The sequence below is a fragment of the Rhinatrema bivittatum genome, chromosome 2, assembly GCF_901001135.1.
Source record: "Rhinatrema bivittatum chromosome 2, aRhiBiv1.1, whole genome shotgun sequence".
Lineage (NCBI taxonomy): Eukaryota > Metazoa > Chordata > Amphibia > Gymnophiona > Rhinatrematidae > Rhinatrema > Rhinatrema bivittatum.
Genome location: NC_042616.1, coordinates 329,974,273 through 329,997,427, shown reverse-complemented (window position 1 = coordinate 329,997,427; position 23,155 = coordinate 329,974,273). Strand labels below are relative to the sequence as shown.

At 39.8% G+C, this 23,155-nt stretch overlaps 1 protein-coding gene across 2 annotated transcripts in view; it reads left to right on the top strand.

The window, feature by feature from the left end:
* The window catches only part of BBS9 (Bardet-Biedl syndrome 9), a 1,052,120-nt gene that overhangs the window by 387,151 nt on the left and 641,814 nt on the right, over window positions 1–23,155 (top strand). For both annotated transcript variants that reach the window (XM_029589776.1, XM_029589777.1), the window contains 2 exons: window positions 2,283–2,359; window positions 20,552–20,605. In XM_029589776.1, coding sequence (XP_029445636.1) covers window positions 2,283–2,359; window positions 20,552–20,605 — 131 coding nt within the window. The remainder of the gene's footprint in view (window positions 1–2,282; window positions 2,360–20,551; window positions 20,606–23,155) is intronic.

Sequence of the window (23,155 nt, the reverse complement as noted above, 5' to 3'; positions counted from 1 at the left end):
TGCCTATGAGAAACATTTTCCTGCATCCCCCACTCTCCCTTCTTTCTCTCTGCTGTTAACCTCTTAACTCCCTGTGTCTTTTCAAGTTTTAAAACATTAACACTAGTAATTGCTGCTACAGCAACCGAATTGTCAATATCCCCAATAGAAGAGCTCATGTGTTCCCTCATGACCCAATTCTGAATCCCTACAAACTTGTGCAAGTCTACTACAGGTATAAATTGGGACTGGGCTGTAATTCCTGGATTTGAAGCTGTTCCCTCCTCTGGGAATTGGGCAGCCAGCAGTCCTTTACTGCAAGGGCAGTCAGACAAAGGCATAAGACCTGATTCCAAACAGTTCCCAACATTTGCCATCTCGACAGCTGCCTTTTCCACAACTGTCTAATCCGTGTCTACTTTGTCAGCAAGTAATTTATTCTGGCATTGCAACATAACATTTTGACTCTGTAAATCACAAATTTGCCGTTCCAATTCAGCTATTTTCTGATGTTGACAATCCCTATCCTGATGTATTTTTCAATAGGCAGATAATAAAATCCACCCTCAGCGTCCTACACTCAATAACTCTCTTCCTTTTTCCACTATCACTTTTTGCATATACCTCACCAAATTTTCACATAATCCTAAACATTTCGACCACTCGCTGGCCATAACATTATAAGGTACTTCATACAGCCCAGGATTTCTATTTGTATATCTAACATCTCCCTCACTTTCTGATTGTTTTGAATTGTTCCTCTTCTTAAACAATGACATATTTAAAGATATATCCTGCTCACAGTGCCAAATGTGTTGCTATTTTTAAATCATGCAGCAGTCCTATATGTTTAAATATTAAGTCATTGTTTATTGATTTCCAATGGAGATAAATACAATCATTATTGTGTAACAATTTAACAATGATTAAGAAAGACACATCACCAAGAAATATCCTACAACTATATAGTGCAATCGATTACTTCTCCATAATAATATTTATAAACACAGTTACCTCATCATCCCGCAATTAGCTTCAGATCGGAAGTCCCCAGTACGATCGAGCAGCAGCCTCAGTGTTATGGGAAAAGTCCCTGGGCAGCATGTCCTCTCCACATGTGAGACTTCTGCGGGTCCCTGGGAATCCCCAATCTTTATAGAGCTGCACAAACAAGTGTACATGCGAAGAGGAGGCAGATGTTAATCTAGGTAGGGGCGAGTCTCAGCCACAGGACATTGGCCAGACGTCCAGTGGTATGGGTCATCCTCTCTTGCCTGTGGCAACATTCCCACCTGTATACACATGTGCTATTCAGCATGTACAACTCTGTGTTTCTTTGCATTACTTTGATGGTGACATTACATTGAGACCTTGAAACATCATAGTATATTAACACTTTATCTTACACTTGAAAATGTGATGGGAATATTTACATTCAATGTCTTCAGGAGCATGGAATTTAGTTTTAATTTTATAGCTCGTTTGTTGAGAAAAATGTTGTCATGACCTATACAATTCTTTGTTTACAGATACATGGAGTATGGGCTTGGGTTTTGCATTATGGGTTAGAGAGAAGATGGGAGGGATCTCTATATTACTTGTTGAAATCTTGTTACTTATTTTTATTAAATGTAAACATGAATAAAGAAGGATAAAAAAATAAAGGACTAGTGTTTCTTACTACTTGAAATACTAAGCAATAGCAAATAGGTGTGGTGAGGTGGTGTCATATGTTTTAATTTTTTTTCCTACTGTACATCTTTGTGATATTCCCTGTATTTAAGCACATATTTGTTGGTGTTGCTTCTTTGTATTACAATGTTGATGCTGTAAAAACCTGGTTGAAGAGCTGTGCTGGACTTGACCTCATATGAATCACTGTTGCAGATCTATCTAGCTCTCTTTGTCAATGCATCTTTTCCTGCTTCATATGGCTCTCAGCATCTCAATGTCACTAGAAACAGGAAGAGGATAAGGGGCCAGGTTACAACAGTGCTGATAATAGAATTGTGGTAGAGCCATGGAATGAGTCACATTTTCTTGTAATTAGATTTTGCAGCTTATATTTTATAGCTAGAACAAAACTTGGCAGGAAAGACAGCTATGTGGAACATTGTTCATTCTTCATTATAAAAAATCTCATTCGTTTCTAATATGATCATTCTTCTGTTTAGAAAGTTATAGCTATTAGTTCTAAAAGGGAATTCACTTTGCCAAATTCTTTTCCTTCCTTTGGCAATCTGTATAGAAATTTTATTTTCTGCTGAATGAAATTGTTCTAATGGTCCATTTTGGTTTTGCAGATATTTTGCCCAAGACTGAGAGAGAAGATGACTTGACAGTAACTGCAATGGTCTCACCTGATCTGGACACAGTTTCTGTATGTATAAATAGATATTTGGGTAGCAGTATTCATAGGGTTTATTTAAGATGTTTGTTTTGGTTCTAAAAGCAATCCCATGTAATATCAAGATTTTATCTTACTCTGTATTTCATTAAATAAAAGTTGCTTTGCTCAAATCAGATTTTTTAAATCTTTGAGATTGACCCAAAACAGGAATATTTTCTGTTTTCAAATGTATTAAATTTGGTACATTTTAGGAGTGACATATGGATTTAAAATTCATGTTTTCTAAATACATGCTAAATATTAATCTGACTAAACAGAATTTTTTTAGCATCAGCTGTGTACCAATTTTGTGGGCAGGTAATTGGCATGTTTTGATAGAAAGATATGCAAAACTAAAAGGCATAGGAAGAAATGTGACAAGGAAAGAGAAGAGATCAAGTTTGTGAAGTAGAAAGTGGAAGAGGCAAAGCAGGATTCTTGAATTCTCTGATGTGGAAAAGAAATCACATTTTTTTGTCGCATAACTCATATTTGCTAGAATTTGTTCTGGTCTTTGTCTCACTGTTTTTCACTTGCTTTGTGTGTGTGCGCGCGCATATATTTGCATATATATACATTAACAAATGTATGTGTGTGCATATACAGTATTTAGCTAGATAGATACATATCTACAAACATATCTATATATATATATATATATATATATATAAATCGAAATACTTAGAACCATATATTTATTTATTTATTTCAAAGTTTTTATATACCACACAATAAGTACGTAACCTGGGAATAATTATAGACCCCGAAATCAATCTGAAACAACACATATCACTAAAAGTAAAGGAAGGTTATGCAAAACTCATGGTACTCAGAAAACTTAAACCACTACTAACTCAAAATGACTTCCGAACAATACTACAGGCACTAATTTTCTCCAGCACAGACTACTGCAATGCCCTTATGCTTGGACTACCAAATACGACATTAAGACCACTGCAAATACTACAGAACACAGCAGCTAGAATACTAACCGGAAAAAGAAGGCGGGACCATATAACTGAAACCCGAGCAGAGTTACATTGGCTACCAATTGAACACAGAATTAAATACAAAACCCTATGTATCATCCACAAACTAATTTATGATGAGAAATCAGATTGACTAAACATAGCATTACGGGTACACACGCCACACAGGAATCTCCGATCAGCAAATAAAGCACTCCTAACCATTCCATCAGTTAAAACAGCAAGACTGACCCAAGTGAGAGAGAGAGCCCTATCACTAGCAGGACCCATATTCTGGAACACAATGCCTCCAGAGATCAGACTACAAAATGATCTAAAGACATTCAAGAAAAGTTTAAAAACATGGCTTTTTAAACAAGCATTTTACAAAGAGATGAAAGAATAGAGAGAAATTATTCAGGAAAAACAGAAAGGCACAGACACACAGTAAGTAGAACTTTACAATAGATTAGTCTATGAACTCTACCCCACAACAAACATAACTATAATACTATGTGTGATAAAACTATTTATTTATTTATTTAGCATTTTTCTATACCGACTTTCCAATAACAAAATTATTGATCAATTCGGTTTACATTTTAAACAATAACAACAATGACAAGTAAATGTCTTACAATGAACAGGTCGAATTAACTTGGATTAAGATATATGGGGGTAATAACATAATTAACATATGTTAAACATAATTAAATTATGTTTAACATATGTTAATTATGTTATTAAATATGTTTAACATAATTAAAACTGTTAAACATTGTTAAACTGTTTAACATTAATATGTTAAACATTATTAAATATGTTTAACATAATTAAAACTACCCGTGTAAGTACCTTTGGTACAACTGGTCATGAACTACTTCGCGAAATGTCTATGTCTAATGATATATTGTAACCGAACCTTTAACGGCACCTGTTAGAATGTACTATAGTACGCTTTTACCCTCATTAAATATGTGCCTACATGTAAACCGTTGCGATAGTATTTAACTTAGCAACGGTATAGAAAAGTTTTTAAATAAATAAATAAATAAGGCAATTATATGTCCGCCTAGGTGGTTTACAAAGATTCAAACATAAATTTTCAAACAAAATGAGGTTAACACAAAATTAATAACTGGAATAAAAGATAAAAAATAACATACATACACTAAAATCTATCTATCTGTATATATATATATATATATAAGATGTGGATATGTGAGTAGAAGATATTGATTATCATTCATAGAATGGGAACATAAGGATACTCTGTTTACAAGAATCTGACTGCAAGCAGCTTCTAATTTTTCCTTACTAGAGGTCATTGGTGGAGTACAAAGTGATACTAATGATGCCAGTGGTGGTGGAATTAACATAGGCTAATATAAGTACATGCAGTAGTCTGCAGGAGTGTGCTGCCCAAAAAATTTCATTTGTTTTGTTTTGTTTTTTTTATGTTTTCTGTTGTTTAGTTTTAGTGCACACTAATATGATTTAAAGTGTGCTAATTTGTTTAGTGCTCATTAAATATTAGTGTTCACTAATCCAAATGAAATGGAACAAAATATTTTGTAGCCATAAAGAAACAAATCTGGTGTAAGTATTTGACTTGCTTATGAACCATACAATTTTTTTTAAACTGAAGGATTCTATTAATGAATTATAATAACTGGAGGATGCTGAATATTAATTTGGTAGCAACTATTTCCTGGACATTACACAACTAGTCTTCAGCCCCTCTGTTATTGTTATTTATTAATGATAAATGTTGTCAAGTTATCCGAGTATAGTGAGCAGATAGGTAATCACATAAACCCATAAGGATTCAACTTTATAGCCCACAGGAGAATTATCCAAAACTATTTTGGTAGAGTTCTAGCCTTAAGGAGCCCATGGGTAATTCAGGATTTGCAGATGTTTCTTTTTTCTCTATATAATTATAGGTATGGCTCCTACCAAATCATGACATTCCTTTCTGACCATGTGCTATACAAAGTGTCAAAAATTGAATCAATTCACTTACAATTATGACTAATAGAAGTAGAGTGTATGGGTATGAGAAGATTTCATGATATTTTAGGGTTCATACCTCTAATATACAAAATCAAGAATAATTTCCTAATTCATAAATGCATTTTAATAATCTTTATGTCCACTATATTAGCTGTGATTTCATTTTCTGTCATCGTTATTCAGTTTTAGCAGCTGTAAAGTAGTTTTCTTGATTATTTCTTCTCTTTCTCAAACTTTAGTCCTCAGCTTAGTAGTACTTCAGAAAGATTGTAATTGAAGAAAAACAGTTAAGTTGAACACCACAGAAAAGGTAGTGTTTGGTAGGAAGAGTTCTTAAATAATAGGCTCATTTGAGCTGTACTGCTCTTGTCTTTTCACACACATTGATTTGTACCATCATTCATTGTGCACTGTAGACCTTGTGCGTAAGAGCACTGGCAAATTAGGAGCTTGGGGAGCATGGGATTCCTGGGAAGTTATCAAATACAAGTGTGTGTCTGCACATCCCTTTGCCCATGGAATGATTGATTGCATGGTTTATGCTGAAGTTTGTATTGGTCCTCACTGAACACAATATTAAAAAATATTTCTATCTACATTCCTACAGGTAGAATGAATATAGACACGCAAGACAAATACTAGAATATAATCTTCCTTAGTTATTTCATTTCTAACATTTAAGTTTGAAAAAAGGGAAAGGACCAACTATTTGTGTAATATATTGCCAAGCCACCCCTCTTTCCTTTCTTAAAGTCACCACACAAAAATATTTGTGTAGTTGATAGTTAAACTATATGTTTTACTATAAAAGTGATTAAAAATGTGCCAGTGCTTCCTGAAATAGCGTTCTTTTCTTTCCCCACCTCATTTGTATTGTTTGTCATCTACATTTCATTTCCTTTATGTAAAACCTAAAACCCTTACCCTATTAGTATTCATTTTGATCAGCATGATTGTGACTTGACCACATATGTGATATCATCATTGGAGTATGCGCCACTAGTTAAAATGATCACTCATTCCAAAGGTCATACATTAAGTCAAATCTTTTGTCAATGGTCAAAGGCAGGAAATAAAATGGTTAATGTTACTGTATCCATGGTCTGATCATTCATTGGTTGCCTTTTCTTTGAGTGTGCCATTTAGCATGGGGTTGAGTAAACCAAAATACATAATACATCAATTCTGGGATCTTCATATAGTTGCTGAATTGAACAATTTTATGGACCTAGTTAGTGAATACTATTTGATTACCGTAATATTTGAATAAGCTTCCCACTGGGAACAGGAAATTAGGTCAGATATGGATAGAATGGCCCCTATCAAGTTCAGGTTATTAACTAAAGGGAAAACATTTAGTCCCTGGTTTTCAGTTGAGAAGCCTTAAACAGAAGAATGATGAGTGAGCATGGTGTAAAAAGAGAACTACTTGAGCACTAATACAATGCCAATATCAGCAGTCAATTTACACTAAAGCAATTAAATAAGCCAAAAGAGTTATTTTTCACATAAGTTTAACTAAGAACATAAGAACATAAGAAATTGCCCTGCTGGGTCAGACCAAGGGTCCATCAAGCCCAGCATCCTGTTTCCAACAGAGGCCAAACCAGGCCACAAGAACCTGGCAATTACCCAAACACTAAGAAGATCCCATGCTACTGATGCAATTAATAGCAGTGGCTATTCCCTAAGTAAACTTGGTTAATAGCCGTTAATGGACTTCTCCTCCAAGAACTTATCCAAACCTTTTTTGAACCCAGCTACACTAACTGCACTAACCACATCCTCTGGCAACAAATTCCAGAGCTTTATTGTGCATTGAGTGAAAAAGAATTTTCTCTGATTAGTCTTAAATGTGTTACTTGCTAACTTCATGGAATGCCCCCTAGTCCTTCTATTATTCGAAAGTGTAAATAACCGATTCACATCTACTCGTTCAAGACCTTTCATGATCTTAAATACCTCTGTCATATCCCCCCTCATCCGTCTCTTCTCCAAGCTGAACAGCCCTAACCTCTTCAGCCTTTCCTCATAGGGGAGCTGTTCCATCCCCTTTATCATTTTGGTTGGCCTTCTCTGTACCTTCTCCATCGCAACTATATCTTTTTTGAGATGCGGCGACCAGAATTATACCCAGTATTCAAGGTGTAGTTTCACCATGGAGCGATATAGAGGCATTATGACATTTTCCGTTCTATTAACCATTCCCTTCCTAATAATTCCTAACATTCTGTTTGCTTTTTTGACTGCTGCAGCACATTGAGCCGACGATTTTAAAAGTATTATCTACTATGATGCCTAGATCTTTTTCCTGGGTGGTAGCTCCTAATATGGAACCTAACATCGTGTAACTACAGCAAGGGTTATTTTTCCCTATATGCAACACCTTGCACTTGTCCACATTAAATTTCATCTGCCATTTGGATGCCCAATCTTCCAGTCTTGCAAGGTCCTCCTGTAATGTATCACAGTCCTCTTGTGATTTAACTACTCTGAATAATTTTGTATCATCCGCAAATTTGATATCCTCACTCATCGTATTCCTTTCCAGATCATTTATATATATATTGAAAAGCACCGGACAAGGTACAGATCCCTGAGGCACTCCACTGTTTACCCTTTTCCACTGAGAAAATTGACCATTTAATCGTACTCTCTGTTTCCTGTCTCTTAATCAGTTTGTAATCTTTGAAAGGACTTCGCCTCCTATCCCATGACTTTTTAGTTTTCATAGAAGCCTCTCATGAGGGACTTTGTCAAACGCCTTCTGAAAATCAAAATACACTACATCTACCGGTTCACCTTTATCCACATGTTTATTAACCCCTTCAAAAAAATGAAGCAGATTTATTAGGCAAGACTTCCCTTGGGTAAATCCATGTTGACTGTGTTCCATTAAATCATGTCTTTCTATATGCTCTACAATTTTGATCTTGAGAATAGTTTCCACTATTTTTCCCAGCACAGAAGTCAGGCTCACTGGTCTATAGTTACCCGGATCACCCCTGGAGCCTTTTTTAAATATTGGGTTTCATTGGCCACCCTCCAGTGTTCAGGTACAATGGATGATTTTAATGATAGGTTACAAATTTTAAGTAATAGATCAGAAATTTCATTTTTGAGTTCCTTCAGTACCCTAGGATGCATACCATCCGTTCCAGGTGATTTGCTACTCTTTAGTTTGTCAATCTGGCCTATTACATCTTCCAGGTTCACAGTGATTTCGTTCTGTTCGTCTGACTCATCACCCCTGAAAACCATCTCCAGAACTGGTATCTCCCCAACATCCTCATTAGAAAACACGGAAGCAAAGAATTCATTTAGTCTTTCTGCAATGGCCTTATCTTCCCTAAGAGCCCCTTTAACCCCTCGTTCATCTAATGGTCCAACCAACTCCCTCACAGGTTTCTTTCTTTGGATATATTTAAAAAGCTTTTATTATGAGTTTTTGTCTCTATGGCCAACTTCATTTGAAATTCTCTCTTCGCCTGTCTTATCAATGTTTTACACTTAACTTGACAATGCTTATGTTTTATCCTATTTTCTTCAGATGGATCCTTCTTCCAATTTTTGAAGGATGTTTTTTTGGCTAAAATAGCCTCTTTCACCTCACCTTTTAACCATGATGGTAATCGTTTTGCCTTCCTTCCACCTTTCTTAATGCGTGGAATACATATGGATTGCGCCTCTAGGATTGTATTTTTAAACAATGACCAAACCTTTTAACCTTTGCAGCTGCACCTTTCAGTTTTTTTTCTATTTTCCTCATTTTATCAAAGTTTCCCTTTTGAAAGTTTAGTGTTAGAGCTGCAGATTTACTTATTGTCCCCCTTCCAGTTATGAGTTTAAATTTGATCATGTTATGATCACTGTTGCCAAGTGATACTCTGCCTGTTGCTCAGAAAACAGAACGGATCCATTCACCTGCTCTCCCGAGAGACTGCTGGAATACCTCCATCTTCTCTATCAGAGAGGGCTGGTCACGGCATTGGTCAGGGTCCATCTCAGTGCCATAGCGGCTTACCACTCCCCTCACAATAAGGCTTCCATCTCCTGCCACCTGCTCATCTCCAGGTTTATGAAGGATGTTTTCTGCCTATGGCCTTCGGTCCAGAAACCTCCAGTCCCATGGGACTTAAAGGTAGTCTTGGAGCAACTAATGCTACCAACCTTCAAGCCTCTGGACACCTGTCACTCGAAATTCCTCTCCTGGAAGTTACTATTCCTAGTCCCCCTCACCTCAGCAAGACACGTCACTGAGTTGCAAACACTGATACACTACTCGCTTTACCTGGAATTCTACCATGATAAGGTAATGCTGTGTCCGTGTCCGGTGTTCCTTCCCAAGGTGGTTTCAGTCTTCCACCTCAACCAGACCATAGTCCTTCTGTCCTATCCACAGCCACACCACAACGATGGTGAACGGAGACTCCATACGTTGGATTGCAAACATGCACTTGCTTACTATAAAAGTTGGACTCACTCCACGCATAGAGCCTCCCAGCTTTTCCTCTCATTCAGCTTGAATGCCCCAGGACTTCCAGTTTCCAAGAGAACCCTTTCGTCCTGGATCTCAAACTGCATACAGTTCTGCTATCAGAGACATTCAGAAGCCTTAGCAGCCTCCCCTATGGCTCTCCAAGTCCGCACTATGGCAGTTTCCATTGAACACCTTCATGAGGTACCCATTCTGGGCATCTGCAGGGCTGCCATCTGGTCTTCGCTACACTTGTTCACAGCCCACTACTGCCTGGATAAGCAGACCGTGGCAGACGCGGACAAAGGTAGAATGATCCTCAAATCAGGCACTTCTTGAAAACTGAAGAACCAACAGACAAGAACTGTCTGCCTCATTCACTACTGTCTTGAGTGTCCTATCTGACCTCACGGTCAGGACATACTCAGAGACTTTCTGCGCTCAGCATGTCAGCTGGGGACTCCCAGCCAGCATGGCTAATTCATGCTGCTTATCTACGGGAAAAGAGCAAGTTTGCTTACTGTAAACGGAGTTTTCCATAGATAGGATGAATTAGCCATGCTGACCCTCCTGCTTCCCCAGACAGTTGTTGTTCTACTTCCGTCTTGCTTTGAAATGGACCGAGGAGGATCGGGGTTGTGTGGGAACATACATGCAGGCACACTGCTATTTAAAAAAACTCTATCTTCTAAGAGAGCTCTGCCACCTGGCCGCCCGGTGGATGTCCCATACAGCATGGCTAATTCATCCTGCTATCTACAGAAAACACCATTTACGGTAAGTAAACTTGCTCTTCCTTGCTTGAGTTCAGTATTTCTTGTTGGTTGAGAACAGTAACAGTTGACTGTTTTTAATCAAGTTTTTTGCTCGTCTGTCCACAGTTGCTTTTGAAGAAATACTAAAAACCTACAACCCCCCTCTTAATTTTCTCTTCTTAAATTTGTATATCTCTAAACAGAGTAAAAATTCACAAATCTTCTATCAAGATAAAAATCCATATTAAAAAAAAATCCTTATTCTGAAAAAAAGTTTGAATTTTACCTACATTGGTGGATTTTTGGGTTTGTGTGTTATGTATGTTCCACATTTTTTGAGAGAAGTTCATCATGGAGACCTGGCATAATATCTTCAGCTATTCGTCTGATCAGATTGCTGATATTAAGAAGGAAACATCATTATTTTCTGAAACATCAAGTTCTAATGAGTCTCAGCAATGGGAAGAGTATTTGAGATTAAACAAGAAGCTTATTAGATCGGATCTGCTTGGAGTGACGTTAATTGAATATATTAAACAGGAAATCATACCTAGGGGTTTGAGAATGCATAAAATTCTGATGATGTTCTCTGATGATGAAGAATTTGTGGGAACTTGGACTGCAATACTGAATAAGTGTTCCCTAGACCTGATGCTGCTGATTGTTAACAGAGTTAAGAAATATTTGGTAGAGTTGAGTCAACAGATTGAAGAAGCTGAACAAGCACTTAAGCAACAGAGGAATTTGATAATAAAATAACTGAATTTAAGAACACTTGAAGATTTTTGGGATGGGATAAAAGAAGTTAAAATTTAAAAATTTAAAAGCGACCAACTTGACTATTCAAACAATAGAGTGTATAATTGGACTGAGAAGAAGGTGGTTGAAAGAGGTCCCAGGAAGGTACATTATGCCTTCTCGTCAGGTGATGGTTCAAGCGGTTCGGATGAACAAGAGGATATGGAACCTTTAGACACCCGGGCTTCTAAACCTTTTTTACAGGAGGTGGGAGGACAAAAAGGAAGAAGAGATCAACAGCGACAGCAACCAAAAAAGGAGTGGTACAAAACGCCTTTGGATCCAAGATACATGAGAGGGATGTGCCAACAGGTGCACAAGGTACGTCTATAGTTAATTTATCAAATATAATAAGTCCTGTGCAACAACAAGTGCTCAATAATGGACTCTCTTTTGTGCCGACGAATTATCATAACATGTTTGAAAGTAGAATAGCGCTGATTCGGTTCATAAGGAAATTGAATCTGCACCTGTTTTTCCAGTGGGGGGGGGGGGAGGGGGCTATGATTCAAGATGCCTGGTCCAATACACCCTCACATTTTGACTTTTAAGAATTTTGTGTTAAAAGACATTAGTGCTTTTGAGCAATCAAATAAAAATTTTTTTTGCAATTTTTCATCCATTTAACGAGAGGCATTACAATCTTTAGGAAGCTGTGAAGAACTGGTCTGCAAACCAGTGGTTTAAGGGGGGGCAATCGTGATCCGGGATTCAAGTTCTTATGAACATACTGTGTTAGAACATTTTAATAATACCACTGTTTATAGTAGGATACAGGAAGATTCCACTGGCACATTGAGTGATCAGATTAAGGAGTTGGTAGAATCAACTTAGTTTTTGACCGAAAAAAAAAAGATTTTTTTGGTGGTCAAACATCCGAAGATAATGCTGATTTATGGGCTTCCGAAGATCCATAAAGATTTGAAAAATTTGATTCGTCCCATAGTGTCATTGAGGATCACGGTGTTGGAGCCGCCTGCAATCTTTGTTGATCAATTTTTGCAACCAGCAGTACAGCAAAAAGCATCGTATCTTAAGGATACAATTCATTTTCTAAACAATTTAGCAGAGGAAGAGGTGGGGGAAGGGCCTATGCTATTGGTGACCATGGATATAACATCGCTTTACACATGTATCCCACAACAGGCAGCTCTGGATATTGTAATTGATACATTGAAGCACCATCGGGCCGACTAGAATTTCAGCTGAGTTTTTGACTGCATTAACGGAAATAGTTTTGTTTAATAATTATTTCTGTTTTAAAAAAGAGTTCTTCCATCAAGACCACGGGATTCCATTGGGCTCATCGCTTGTACCTTCAGTGGCAAACTTATACGTGGCTCACTTTCAGGCCGATACAGTAAGGACGCGTAAGAAAGAGTGCGGCAGTGCCGGGCACACCCTCGTTTGCCGCGCACACAATTTGGTTCACATACCGCTCAATACAGTATTCAAATGAGACACAAATGCAAGCGGCATACAAAGCACGTCCATGAAGCGGTAGGCGTGCGCAATCCATTTTACTGTATAGAGCGGTAGACAGCGCCTATACAGTATCCTGGGTGTGCTGGTACCTGTCATTTCAAATGTCATTTGAAATGTCATTCCACCAGGAAAGTGGATGGTTCTCCTACAGACCCGCTGCCTTGAGCGCTCGGCTGGACGTCCGAGGTCGCAGCTTGGACGTCCAGCCTGGGCGCTCAAGGCAGGGGGAAGGCCCATGAACGTCTGTCGGCATTGAAGCAAGTGCCACACACTAGTTTCTTCATGTGCAGCACCAGCTCCTTCTCCAGTTCCAGGGACTGAATGCACAGGCTGGAGCGTGGACTGGCCTGCGGCGGGCCGGCACCGTCAGCCTCAGGGTCGCCTGGGGCCCAGTATCGTGAGTCCGAGTAGCTGGAGTGAGGGCCGACGTGCCGCTGGTTGAAGCCCATGCCGATGCCACTGTACCGGTTGCTGCTGGGCTTGCTGCCGCTGTCATAGCCGGTCAGGGTGCGGCGTGCGTTCATGCATCTTCCCACTGCCTTGAGCGCCCGCCTGGACGTCCAAGTTGGGTGCTCAAGGCAGCGGGAAGGTGCATGAACGCACGCCGTGACCTCGGACGTCCAGCCGGGCGCTCAAGTCGCAGCGTGCGTTCATGCACCTTACCGCTGCCTTGAGCGCCTGACTGGACGTCCAAGGTGGGCGCTCAAGGCAGCGGGAAGGTGCATGAACGCACGCTATGACCTCGGACGTCCAGCCGGGTACTCAGGTCGCACTGAGCCCAGCATCGAATAAGTACATGCAAGCTACTGAAAGCAGCAACAGCAGAAAGCGAGAGGGAGAGATGCAAAAGCCAGGGGGTGCAGAGGGGCCACGGGTGCCTGGGAGGAGCTCTTTGCGTGCCGGTGAGACGGGGACAGGAGCAGGTCTGTGCCCGGGCCGGGGTTCTCTCTCCCCTCTTCCTTACCATGGGTTGTTGCACGGGACGCTGCACTCTGATCTTCCTCTGCACTTTGCAGTTGGTGAGTAGTGGCTCCCCTTGGGCACTTTTGCGCCCTTCGCCTGCTGCAATGGGATTGATCTATTAGGGCCTGGGCTGCATGGGGCAGGTTATTCCTGGAGTGCCTCTGGGGTTTTACCTCGCTCGGTGCATGCCCCTGAAAGGGCAGGGGCTTGGGTGTGTGTGTGTGTGTGTGTGTGTGTGCATGCCTGGCATAGGCTGATCTGCTGTGCCTGTGGCTATTACTAGTGCATCAGTTGTACGAGCTGCGTATCATTTTTCTGGGGCAGGGCTAGCGGTGTCGGAGTGTCTGAAAGAACGGCAAAGTTGTGTGTTTCCACTAGGCGAGCACAAATGAGCAGATTGCGAGGTTCAGTGGGGCAGGTCGCCGGTGATTTGTGCTTGCCTATTCACTTTTACAGTGTCGGGGCCGAAGTGGAGTTAATGCCATTGTAGGATGAACCTTGCAAAGACTGTGTGGTTTTCTTTCTTTCTTTTTTTTTTTTTTGATAAAATTACACTTTAGAAAAAGAGAAGCTGCCGCTTTCCTAGAAAGTTGGGCGACCTGAGCGCCCAACTTGGATGTCCAGCCAGGCGCTCAGGTTGCGGCATGCATTCATGCACCTTCCTGCTACCTTGAGCGCCCGCCTGGACGTCCAGATTGGGCGCTCAAGGCAGTGGGAAGGTGTATGAACGCACGGCTTAGGGTGTGTAGGGATAGGGCCTGATACAGGAGTTCGTGCCCACTGCAAGTCAGCGGCGACAAGGAGCCCAGACCCACGAGAAGGCCAGAGGAGCCCCCAGAAACGGTGTCCGTTCTTCCCTATGGAACCGAAGTACTCTGAGGTTAAGCGCGGTGGTGCCAGGTTGGGTTACTTTTTTTCCCCCTTGTGCGACAAGAATTTTTTTCTGTGGATTGGGTTGGTTTGGGACTGGGCGGCTAAGTTCACCACACTAACGCCACACTAACGCCAGGGTCAGGGTAGGCGGTAAATTTGCAGGTTAAAGGCGCGGCAAAATAGCTGGTTAAAAGGGCGATAATCTGGGCGCACGTTACTGTATCGGAGGGAATAGCTAATCCGATCATTAACATATATACATGCGGCAGGTGGAAAGAGATACGCGTTGATTTCAGTAAACGGTAAGGACGCGTAAAACCAGATACTGAATCGCGGGTTAGACATACGCGTCCAAAATGTGCGTACAAAGCGGGTTAAAAACAAGGTAACCACGGCCACGTTTTACTGTAGCGGCCTGTTTGAAGATAAATTTATTTATGGGTCTCAGTGGTGGTCTAAGATCGTTAGGTGGTATCGCTATATAGAATATATCTTTATGGTTTGGAATGCTTCAAAAGATACATTAAATGAGTTTATCGTGTGGCTCAACTCATTGGATTCTAACCTATGTTTCACCCATCAGTACAGTGATTCATGCATTGCTTATCTAGATGTGTTGGTAAAGTTACAAGAACGACAATTTGTGACCACAGTGAACAGGAAAGCCACAGATAAAAACAACCTTTTGCGGTATCATAGTCGTCATGCGGTTGCATTCAAGAAAGGGTTAGTTATTTCTCAATTTTTTAGAATTAAGCACATTTGTTCTTCTAAAGAAGAGTTTGAGAAACAAGCGGGTGTGCTGGCAGAGAGAATCAAAAACCGTGAATATCCCTCCAAAGTGATTAGACAAGCTTATAAAAGAGCAAAGTACAGTGATCGGGCACAGCTTTTATAATACCAGGTCCGTAGAGAGCAGGACCGGTTAATTTATGTACTGCAACAGAGTACTACTTCTGCAGCCATAATGGCTTCAATTAAAAAACATTGGCATGTGTTAGCATTTCATGAGGCCTTTAAAGAGATGCCCATTTTTGCGACCACACGGGGTCCTAATATCCGCGATATGATTGTAAATGCAAGTGTGAAGAAGAGTAAGGCTGTGGTACCTCTGGGAATGGGTCATTGGAAAAGTAGTTCCTGTACAGTATGTGATAATACTATCGAAGGAGATGAATGGTTGGATCCTAACACCGGTCGAAAAGTGAAGCACACTCAGTCTACGGATTGTACGGCTAGTAATGTAATGTACATAGTCGTATGTAGTTGTCCTAAGGTGTATGTAGGACGAACAAAAAGAGCAGTGAAATTACGAATGATGGAGCATAGGTCAAGAATTAATAACAAAGTCCTGTCGGGTCCATTGGTGGGTCACTGTATGGAACAAGAACATAACTTTGCTTATTTAGGGGCAGATTTTCAAAGGGGTATGCGCATAAGATATGCGCGTACCCCCCGAAAACCTACCCCAAGCTCCCCCTGCACGCGCCGAGCCTATGTTGCATAGGCTGCCAGCGAGCGCAAAGCCCCGGGATGCGCGTCGGGGGCGTGTCGCGGCCGATGCATAATCGGGAGTGTTCCGGGGGCGTGGCCACGGCCTCCGGACCAGCCCTCTGACCAGAACATGGCGTGCCGGCAGCCTTGCACGCGCTGACACCGGATTTAAAAGATACGTGCGAATAAATTAAAATCCGGCGTACTATTGTTTGCACTGGTTGCGCGAACAAAAGTACGCACTCGCGTACTTTTTAAAAATCTGCCCCTTAATGTGGACAGTGATTGATATTGTAGTGAGCACTAATGTTTTTTCAGACACAGCATCTCTTCTAAATTACAGAGAACAACTTTGGATTCATAAGTTGGGGACAGAAGCCCTGATAGGTTTGAATGACCAGGTTGACTGGTTATCATTACTTTGATGTTTCAACTAGCAGGTGAAGTTTTAAAGGGAAGGCTGGAGTTATTTGCGTCCCCAAAAGGTCACATGATGTTGTCCCTTTAAATTGAAGACGCTGTGAATGGGAACTTAGGTCCGCCATTTTCGAAGAAGGTTGATGCAGCGCTTTGCGAGCAAAAATAAAAATGAAAAGTTTAAAAACATGGCTCTTCAAAAAAGCTTTTCACAATGAGAGTGGGGAGTGAGGAATACTAGCGGACAAGAAAGAGAACTCCGGCACACTGTTAAAAGTCAACAAATAGCAGTTATCCCTCCTTTATTATTTTTTCTCATACTTAAAGATTAATTTAAGAGTACAGTGTTCTCATATATGGATATCCTATTACTCATATAAATGGAATTTCCAATCCACAATCCAAATAGCGTATATTATTTGAATCATGTAACCGAAACTTTATTGGCACCTACTAGCTAATTTATAATCCTAACCAAACTTATTTATGTGCCTATCTGTAAACCGTTGTGATGGTATACTACTAAACGACGGTATAGAAAAGTTTTTAAATAAAGAAATAAATATGATGGAATAATATATTGGTGAGCTGAGAAGAGGTGTGAATAAGCGGTTTCCCCTGAAGAAGATGTCTCGAAACCTGGCCATGTCGGGTTAAAATGCTACCATGGACTATTTTCTCAGCGGCTCAGTTAACAGCGTGGATTGAAGATCTTGCGATCTGGTTGAGAACTACAAACATAACTAGACTGAGCTAAGTATTTTTCATTCTTGGATTGAGCTAATTAATGTTGTGAGTTTAATATTTAATGAAAATTATAGCCACCTTTGGATTTAGTTAATGATTCTAAAATTATAAACAACAACGTTTGATTCAGCTTAAGATTTTGTGAGCCGTGGAGAATATATAATTGGGAAGTCATCAAGATTAAATGAGAATCGTTGCTTTCTAAAAATAGTCAAGCGGTGAACTGTTCCTATTTTTTAGACAAAAAATTCATAATAAATGAAAAAAATGTTTTTGTGCGAATAAATTTTAATAGAAAAGTAAGGTGGTCGGTGGTTTGTTTATGATTAAAAGCAAACCCGAGGGTAACTTAGATGGTACTCTTTGAGGTTTATGAAACAACCACTGGCCATCATAAAAAAAATTTTGGGAATAAGGATTTTTTTGAACATGGATTTTTTGTCTTGATAGAAGATTTGTGAATTTTTACTCTGTTTAGAGATATACACATTTAAGAGAAAACAAGAAAATAGAGAAAAAAAATTAAGACGGGGTGTAGATTTTTGGTGTTGCATTTTGGTGAATTTTACCTACATTGGTGGATTTTTGGGTTGGTTTGAAGAAATTCTGGCAGGCTGGTGTCACTGCAGGTATATATATATACTGTGACTTCAGCTTGCTTCGTCTCCATCTGCTGGCAGTGGAGCATAACTCACTGGTCCTGAGGCCATTTGTCTAGCTAAGGAAAACAAAATTATCAGGTAAGTAGTAATTTCTCCATTTTATTTATTTATTTATTTAAGGATTTTTATATACCGCAGTACGTAAAGATATACATCACCGCGGTTTACATTTAACAATAACTTAGCAACAGGCTTTACAATTGACATTATTAATAGGTATTAATTAGAATAAATTACAATTAACAGAATTGACGGAAAACAGGCTGTACAGACCGTGGACCATCCATTAGTGTTTAACATACAATTAAAATATTGAAGTAACTAATAAACCTTTACGAACCAACACTAAAACCAAATAGCATTCTTTCCCAACAAGCTTATGTGTTCAAACCTTACAATGTAGACCTAGCTGCATCTGGATCTGGGTAATGTTTGAACCTGCAAAAAAGGGGTTTTCAACCCTGCAGTGAATGCAAGCCATTGCAGCCAAGGTGAAGGAATATAAAAATACATCAAAACCACTGTGCTCTCCTGTGAATGACAAATGTTCTGCAAGAACCAGCATCTAACACTCAGCGTTAACAAGTTGGGAAAAGGGCTGTACTGTTTAGCTTGCCCAGAGAACAGCACTACATAGCCAGCAGAGGAGGAAGGGCAAAGGAATGCTGGGAGACCATTTAAAGAAGAAAAGGAGCAAACTGGCTGGCTCTGTCTTGAGCGTGAGAGGTGGGGATGGTCAGGAGTTAGAGCCAGGAAGAGGCGAGTGTGTCTGGCAGCTCTGCAATCACTTCTTCTGAAGAACTAATTATCAAGAGGAAGAGACAAAAGTCTGCACTTTAGGAAATAGAGAGACATTGCTTCTTAGCCAACCTACATTTAAAATCCCAACAAGGGACAGAGAGGACTCAGGAGCTGAGAGATTTCCTTTCAAAAGATTTCCAGAACCAGGTATACATGGCTGGATCATCCTCCTAAGAGAATGAGTTACGTAATCTAAATTTGCACAGCGAGTATGTTAGCAGAGGAGAGAAAGATTTTATTTCCTTGCCCTTTGTCAAAAATTCAGTATCTCATCTTAACTGCTTCAGCTTTTCAGCTGAAGTCAAACATAAACCTTGGCTGGCAAGTTCAGACACATGAGAAGGGACAGAGAAGCTGATGGACCGTGGTCTTTCTGTAAGAGACTGAACCCAAGCCCACTTTCTGTTTAGTACCAAGTAAACCATTTGAGGAAGCTCTACAGGAGTGAGAGACTTTCCACACACCGCAGTGCTCATCTCTTTGGCTTGTCATCTAGCCAGCTCCACCATCAAGAGGGACGTCTTCATTTTCTTGTGTTAGTTTTTTTTTCCCACACAATTTTGTGTTTGGGACAGGCTGCACCCTTTACAAACTGGTGACATTGGGGTGGATCTGTTCCTCCCCCCCCTGCTTTTTTTTAAATACTCAGGGGTAAAGACAATTTTTGAAAGCTGTGTACTTTATTGCTTCCCCCCCCCCCTTTCCCTCTTAGCTTTCCTTATATTTTTTCCTACTATCCATATGAGTATGTTGGCTGCCCAAGCCATACCAGGCCATACCAGTGTTATTTCTGCATTGCTTAATTTAAAATAAGAAAACTGCAAGTTCATATTATACTGTAACAGCTAATTTATATATTTTCCCTTTGTAGTTTTTAGCTGTTCTCTATTTTATAATTATTGTATTTTCAAAATTTTTAATTGTAAACCGTTGTGAAGGCATGTCTGATGTAACGGTATAGAAATGCTAATAAACTAAATTAACTAAAAACTAAACTAAAATAATTCACTACTGTACTTTTCCCATTTAATGTTCTGGTTGGATTTACTGTTTACTTACACAGTACTTGTAAAAGGGTTAATTACTGTTTTATTCTGATGTGATGACTATCTGGTCTGTGGTGCCACAACTGAGAGGTTGTTTGCAAGGGCACAGAATTGCAATATTGGGGTGACCACTCGGGCTACAAACCCGTAAATAAATCATATTAGTAAATATAATTTTTCTTGTGGTACTCCCCACCTCAATCATAGGGGTAATTAATAGTCTGGACCAAGGTGGGGGCCATATTGTTTTATATTACTTCATTTCTAAACATCTAATATGATGCACACTAGTGCCACCTTTTCCTAAAGTAATTGAAGAGGGGCTTCACTGAGTACAGATACGCTTCCCAAATTGTTCTTAATAAGAGGCATTCAAAATTAGGTTTTCTTGAAATATCTCATGAAAAAATGCAGATATGTACAGCAGCATCTGAGAATGTTTTAATTTTATATATGCCACGTCATGACCCTTATTCATTCCATTTATTATGGATTTTTAATAGTATCTTTCCCATTGAACAAAGGAGGCTGGGAAATCTAGTTTGGATATATGAATCTGTCATCAGAGTGATAAATTCACCCATGAACTATTTAATAGTAGGAGGTTAATATTGCAGTCATTGTGTTGCCTATCATTGTGTAATATTATACTCAGTCTGTTTTCATCTTTTCCTTTCATAGCAAGCCATTGACAGTGAGGTGGAAGCTGAGGCCGTCCCTTCTATCACAGTAAAGGTATTGTGCTTAAATCAAACTTCAACACTTTAATTGAAGAAGTGAATTTTTATCATTTCACAGGCTATCCTATTGCCTAGGCCAGTGGTCTTCACTAATTTTTAAGCAGGGGCTACTTTGGATGCAGAGGGGCTGGGGGAGAGTCCACATATTTTCCCACACAGGGCTATGGGCCAACAAAATTACTGACAGGTGTATGCCAGTGACATATTGTCCCTACCACTCTTGCTGTATCTCTCAGCTCCATTCTATCTTGTGCTACAATTCTCTGTCTCTCAACACTGCTTGCAGTCTGTCTGAAACTTCCTCACCTATCCCAAACAGTCTTCTCCTTTCAAATTCCTAGCAGCCTTCTGACCCTCTCTATCCTCCCTAGTGCAGCTTTAGCAGCCTGTGATCTCTTCCCACCCTTACACAGCAGCAGCTTCCCTCCCACCCCCACCGACCCCAGAGCAATCTCTCATATTGTAGTCTACCTCAGGGAGAGTGTAAAAGGCTAGCCATGGCACAGAATCAATGGTGCCTCCTTTTGTCTTTGTGCGCTGGGAATTACATCACTGACTCCTCCGCCATCTCCCTTCCATTGGCTGACACTGCCTCCTGCTGCACTTCAGCCAGAGCGAGCCCACTGAGACATCCTCTGCGTTATTGGCTACCAGAAGTTTCCTATTTGCCCCATGATGATGGGGGGAAAAATGCAACCTGGGGGCTGTGCTAGGGTTCTGAAGGAGCCACCACTGGCTCCCCTGGCCTTACCTTGAAGGAGCACTAACCTTAGCCATGGAACTAGCAGGCAGAACATGAATTGCCATATATATATATATCAATTCAGCCAAATTTGGCTGGGTTTTTTTTGATAGAAGATAATAGTTTTATTAGTTTCTGGCCAAAAGTGTAAGTAAAGTTAACTTATGTTTGGCCTTTTCTCTTATGTCTGCTGGACTTAGAAGTTTAGAGTGGCTAATGAACAAATAATATTAATTTGTGGATTTGAAATATTCATTTGTAGACTTGGAAAGTATTTTTTTTTAACTGGAGTGGCTCAAAGCATATCTGTAAAGACATTTTACATAAATAGCACCTTTACATGACTGTTTTATAACTGACAGGTGGTTTCTGATCAGTTTATGGATTCAAAAGACACTTATCAGAAACTCACATCATTGGAATCTACCTTCTAAATGCTCAATGTGTTGGCTTCTGGAAAGATTGTTTTTAACTTTATATCCCATTTTAGTTGTTTTTTTTGTTTTGCTTTTTTTTGAATAGCTACTCTAAGATTAATAAGTGGGAATTATATTAAAGTGACATTCCACTGAAATTGGTATCCCTGATGAAATACAAAACTAAGGAGCTTACTTCATCACATAACTTAATAGAGGCTGCCTAGTGCAGTGCTTCTCAACCCAGGCCTTGGAGCATACTTAACCAGTTAGGTTTTCAAGCTATCCATAATGAATATGCATGAGATATATTTTCATGTATTGCTATCATTGTATGCAAATCTATCTCATGCATGTTCATTGTGGATATCCTGGAAACCTGACTAGCTAGGTGTGCCCTGAGGACCCGGGTTGAGAAGCACTGGTCTAGTGGTTTGAGCCCTGAAAGAATTGCCCTAAATCTTGAAGTTTTTTTTTAACAATGCATACTTTACTTAACATAATTAAAGAAGGGATTTGTTACTGCCAAATATTTTAGAGCATTGTATTGTTAACTAAATTCTTAATGTTCTTAAATGTTTAAAAAACAAAAAGGATGGTACTGATAGTATCATATTGTCAAATAGATAGTATGTTATGATTAAAACTCTTATTTTGTTCTTTAAAATGTGTTCTCTGTCAATAAGGAGGCATTAATCAGTCATAATGTGTGGGTGACACCATCTGATGGCACCGACATGGACCCATGTCTCAGAATTCAGAAAAAGTCTTTCTGAGCATGCACAAGAGTTCCTGTGTACACACACTGTCTTATGAGCTCCTCAGTCTTTCTTCATCCAAGCTACTCCACAGACATGTTCCCAGTTTCTCTTTATTTTTTGGCCTTATCTTTTTGCTTCAATTTCGTGTTTGGTGAACTCTTCTTTTGCTTCTGCCTCAACAGAACTTGTAAGTTCTAAAAAAAAAAAAAAAAAAAAAGAAGAAGAATTGGAGAAATAAAAAGCAAAAATGTCTGCAGTAAGCAGGTTAAAGGCCTTTGGGTGTTTGACATTGCATGTCCATCATGAGCACCTACTCAGTCTATCCTTGACTGGGCCTGAACCATGATGCTTCTAATTGTGTCAGTTGTGGTTAGATGTCCTATGAGTGCAACAATACTGTACCTGGAAGATGGAGGTTTTTCAACAGACGCGATTGGATAAGACGTCGAAGCAACATGAGGGAAGATACTGCAGCCATGCTACCTCTCAAGATTCCTGGTCCCATAAGAAGTGTCAGTTGCACTGGGACTCTACCTGTTCTCACTCCCATTGGTCAATGAATGCTCCCCTCCCTCCACAGTGCCGACTATCTGATTTGTCATAGGTCAGGGGTTGAGCAAGACACA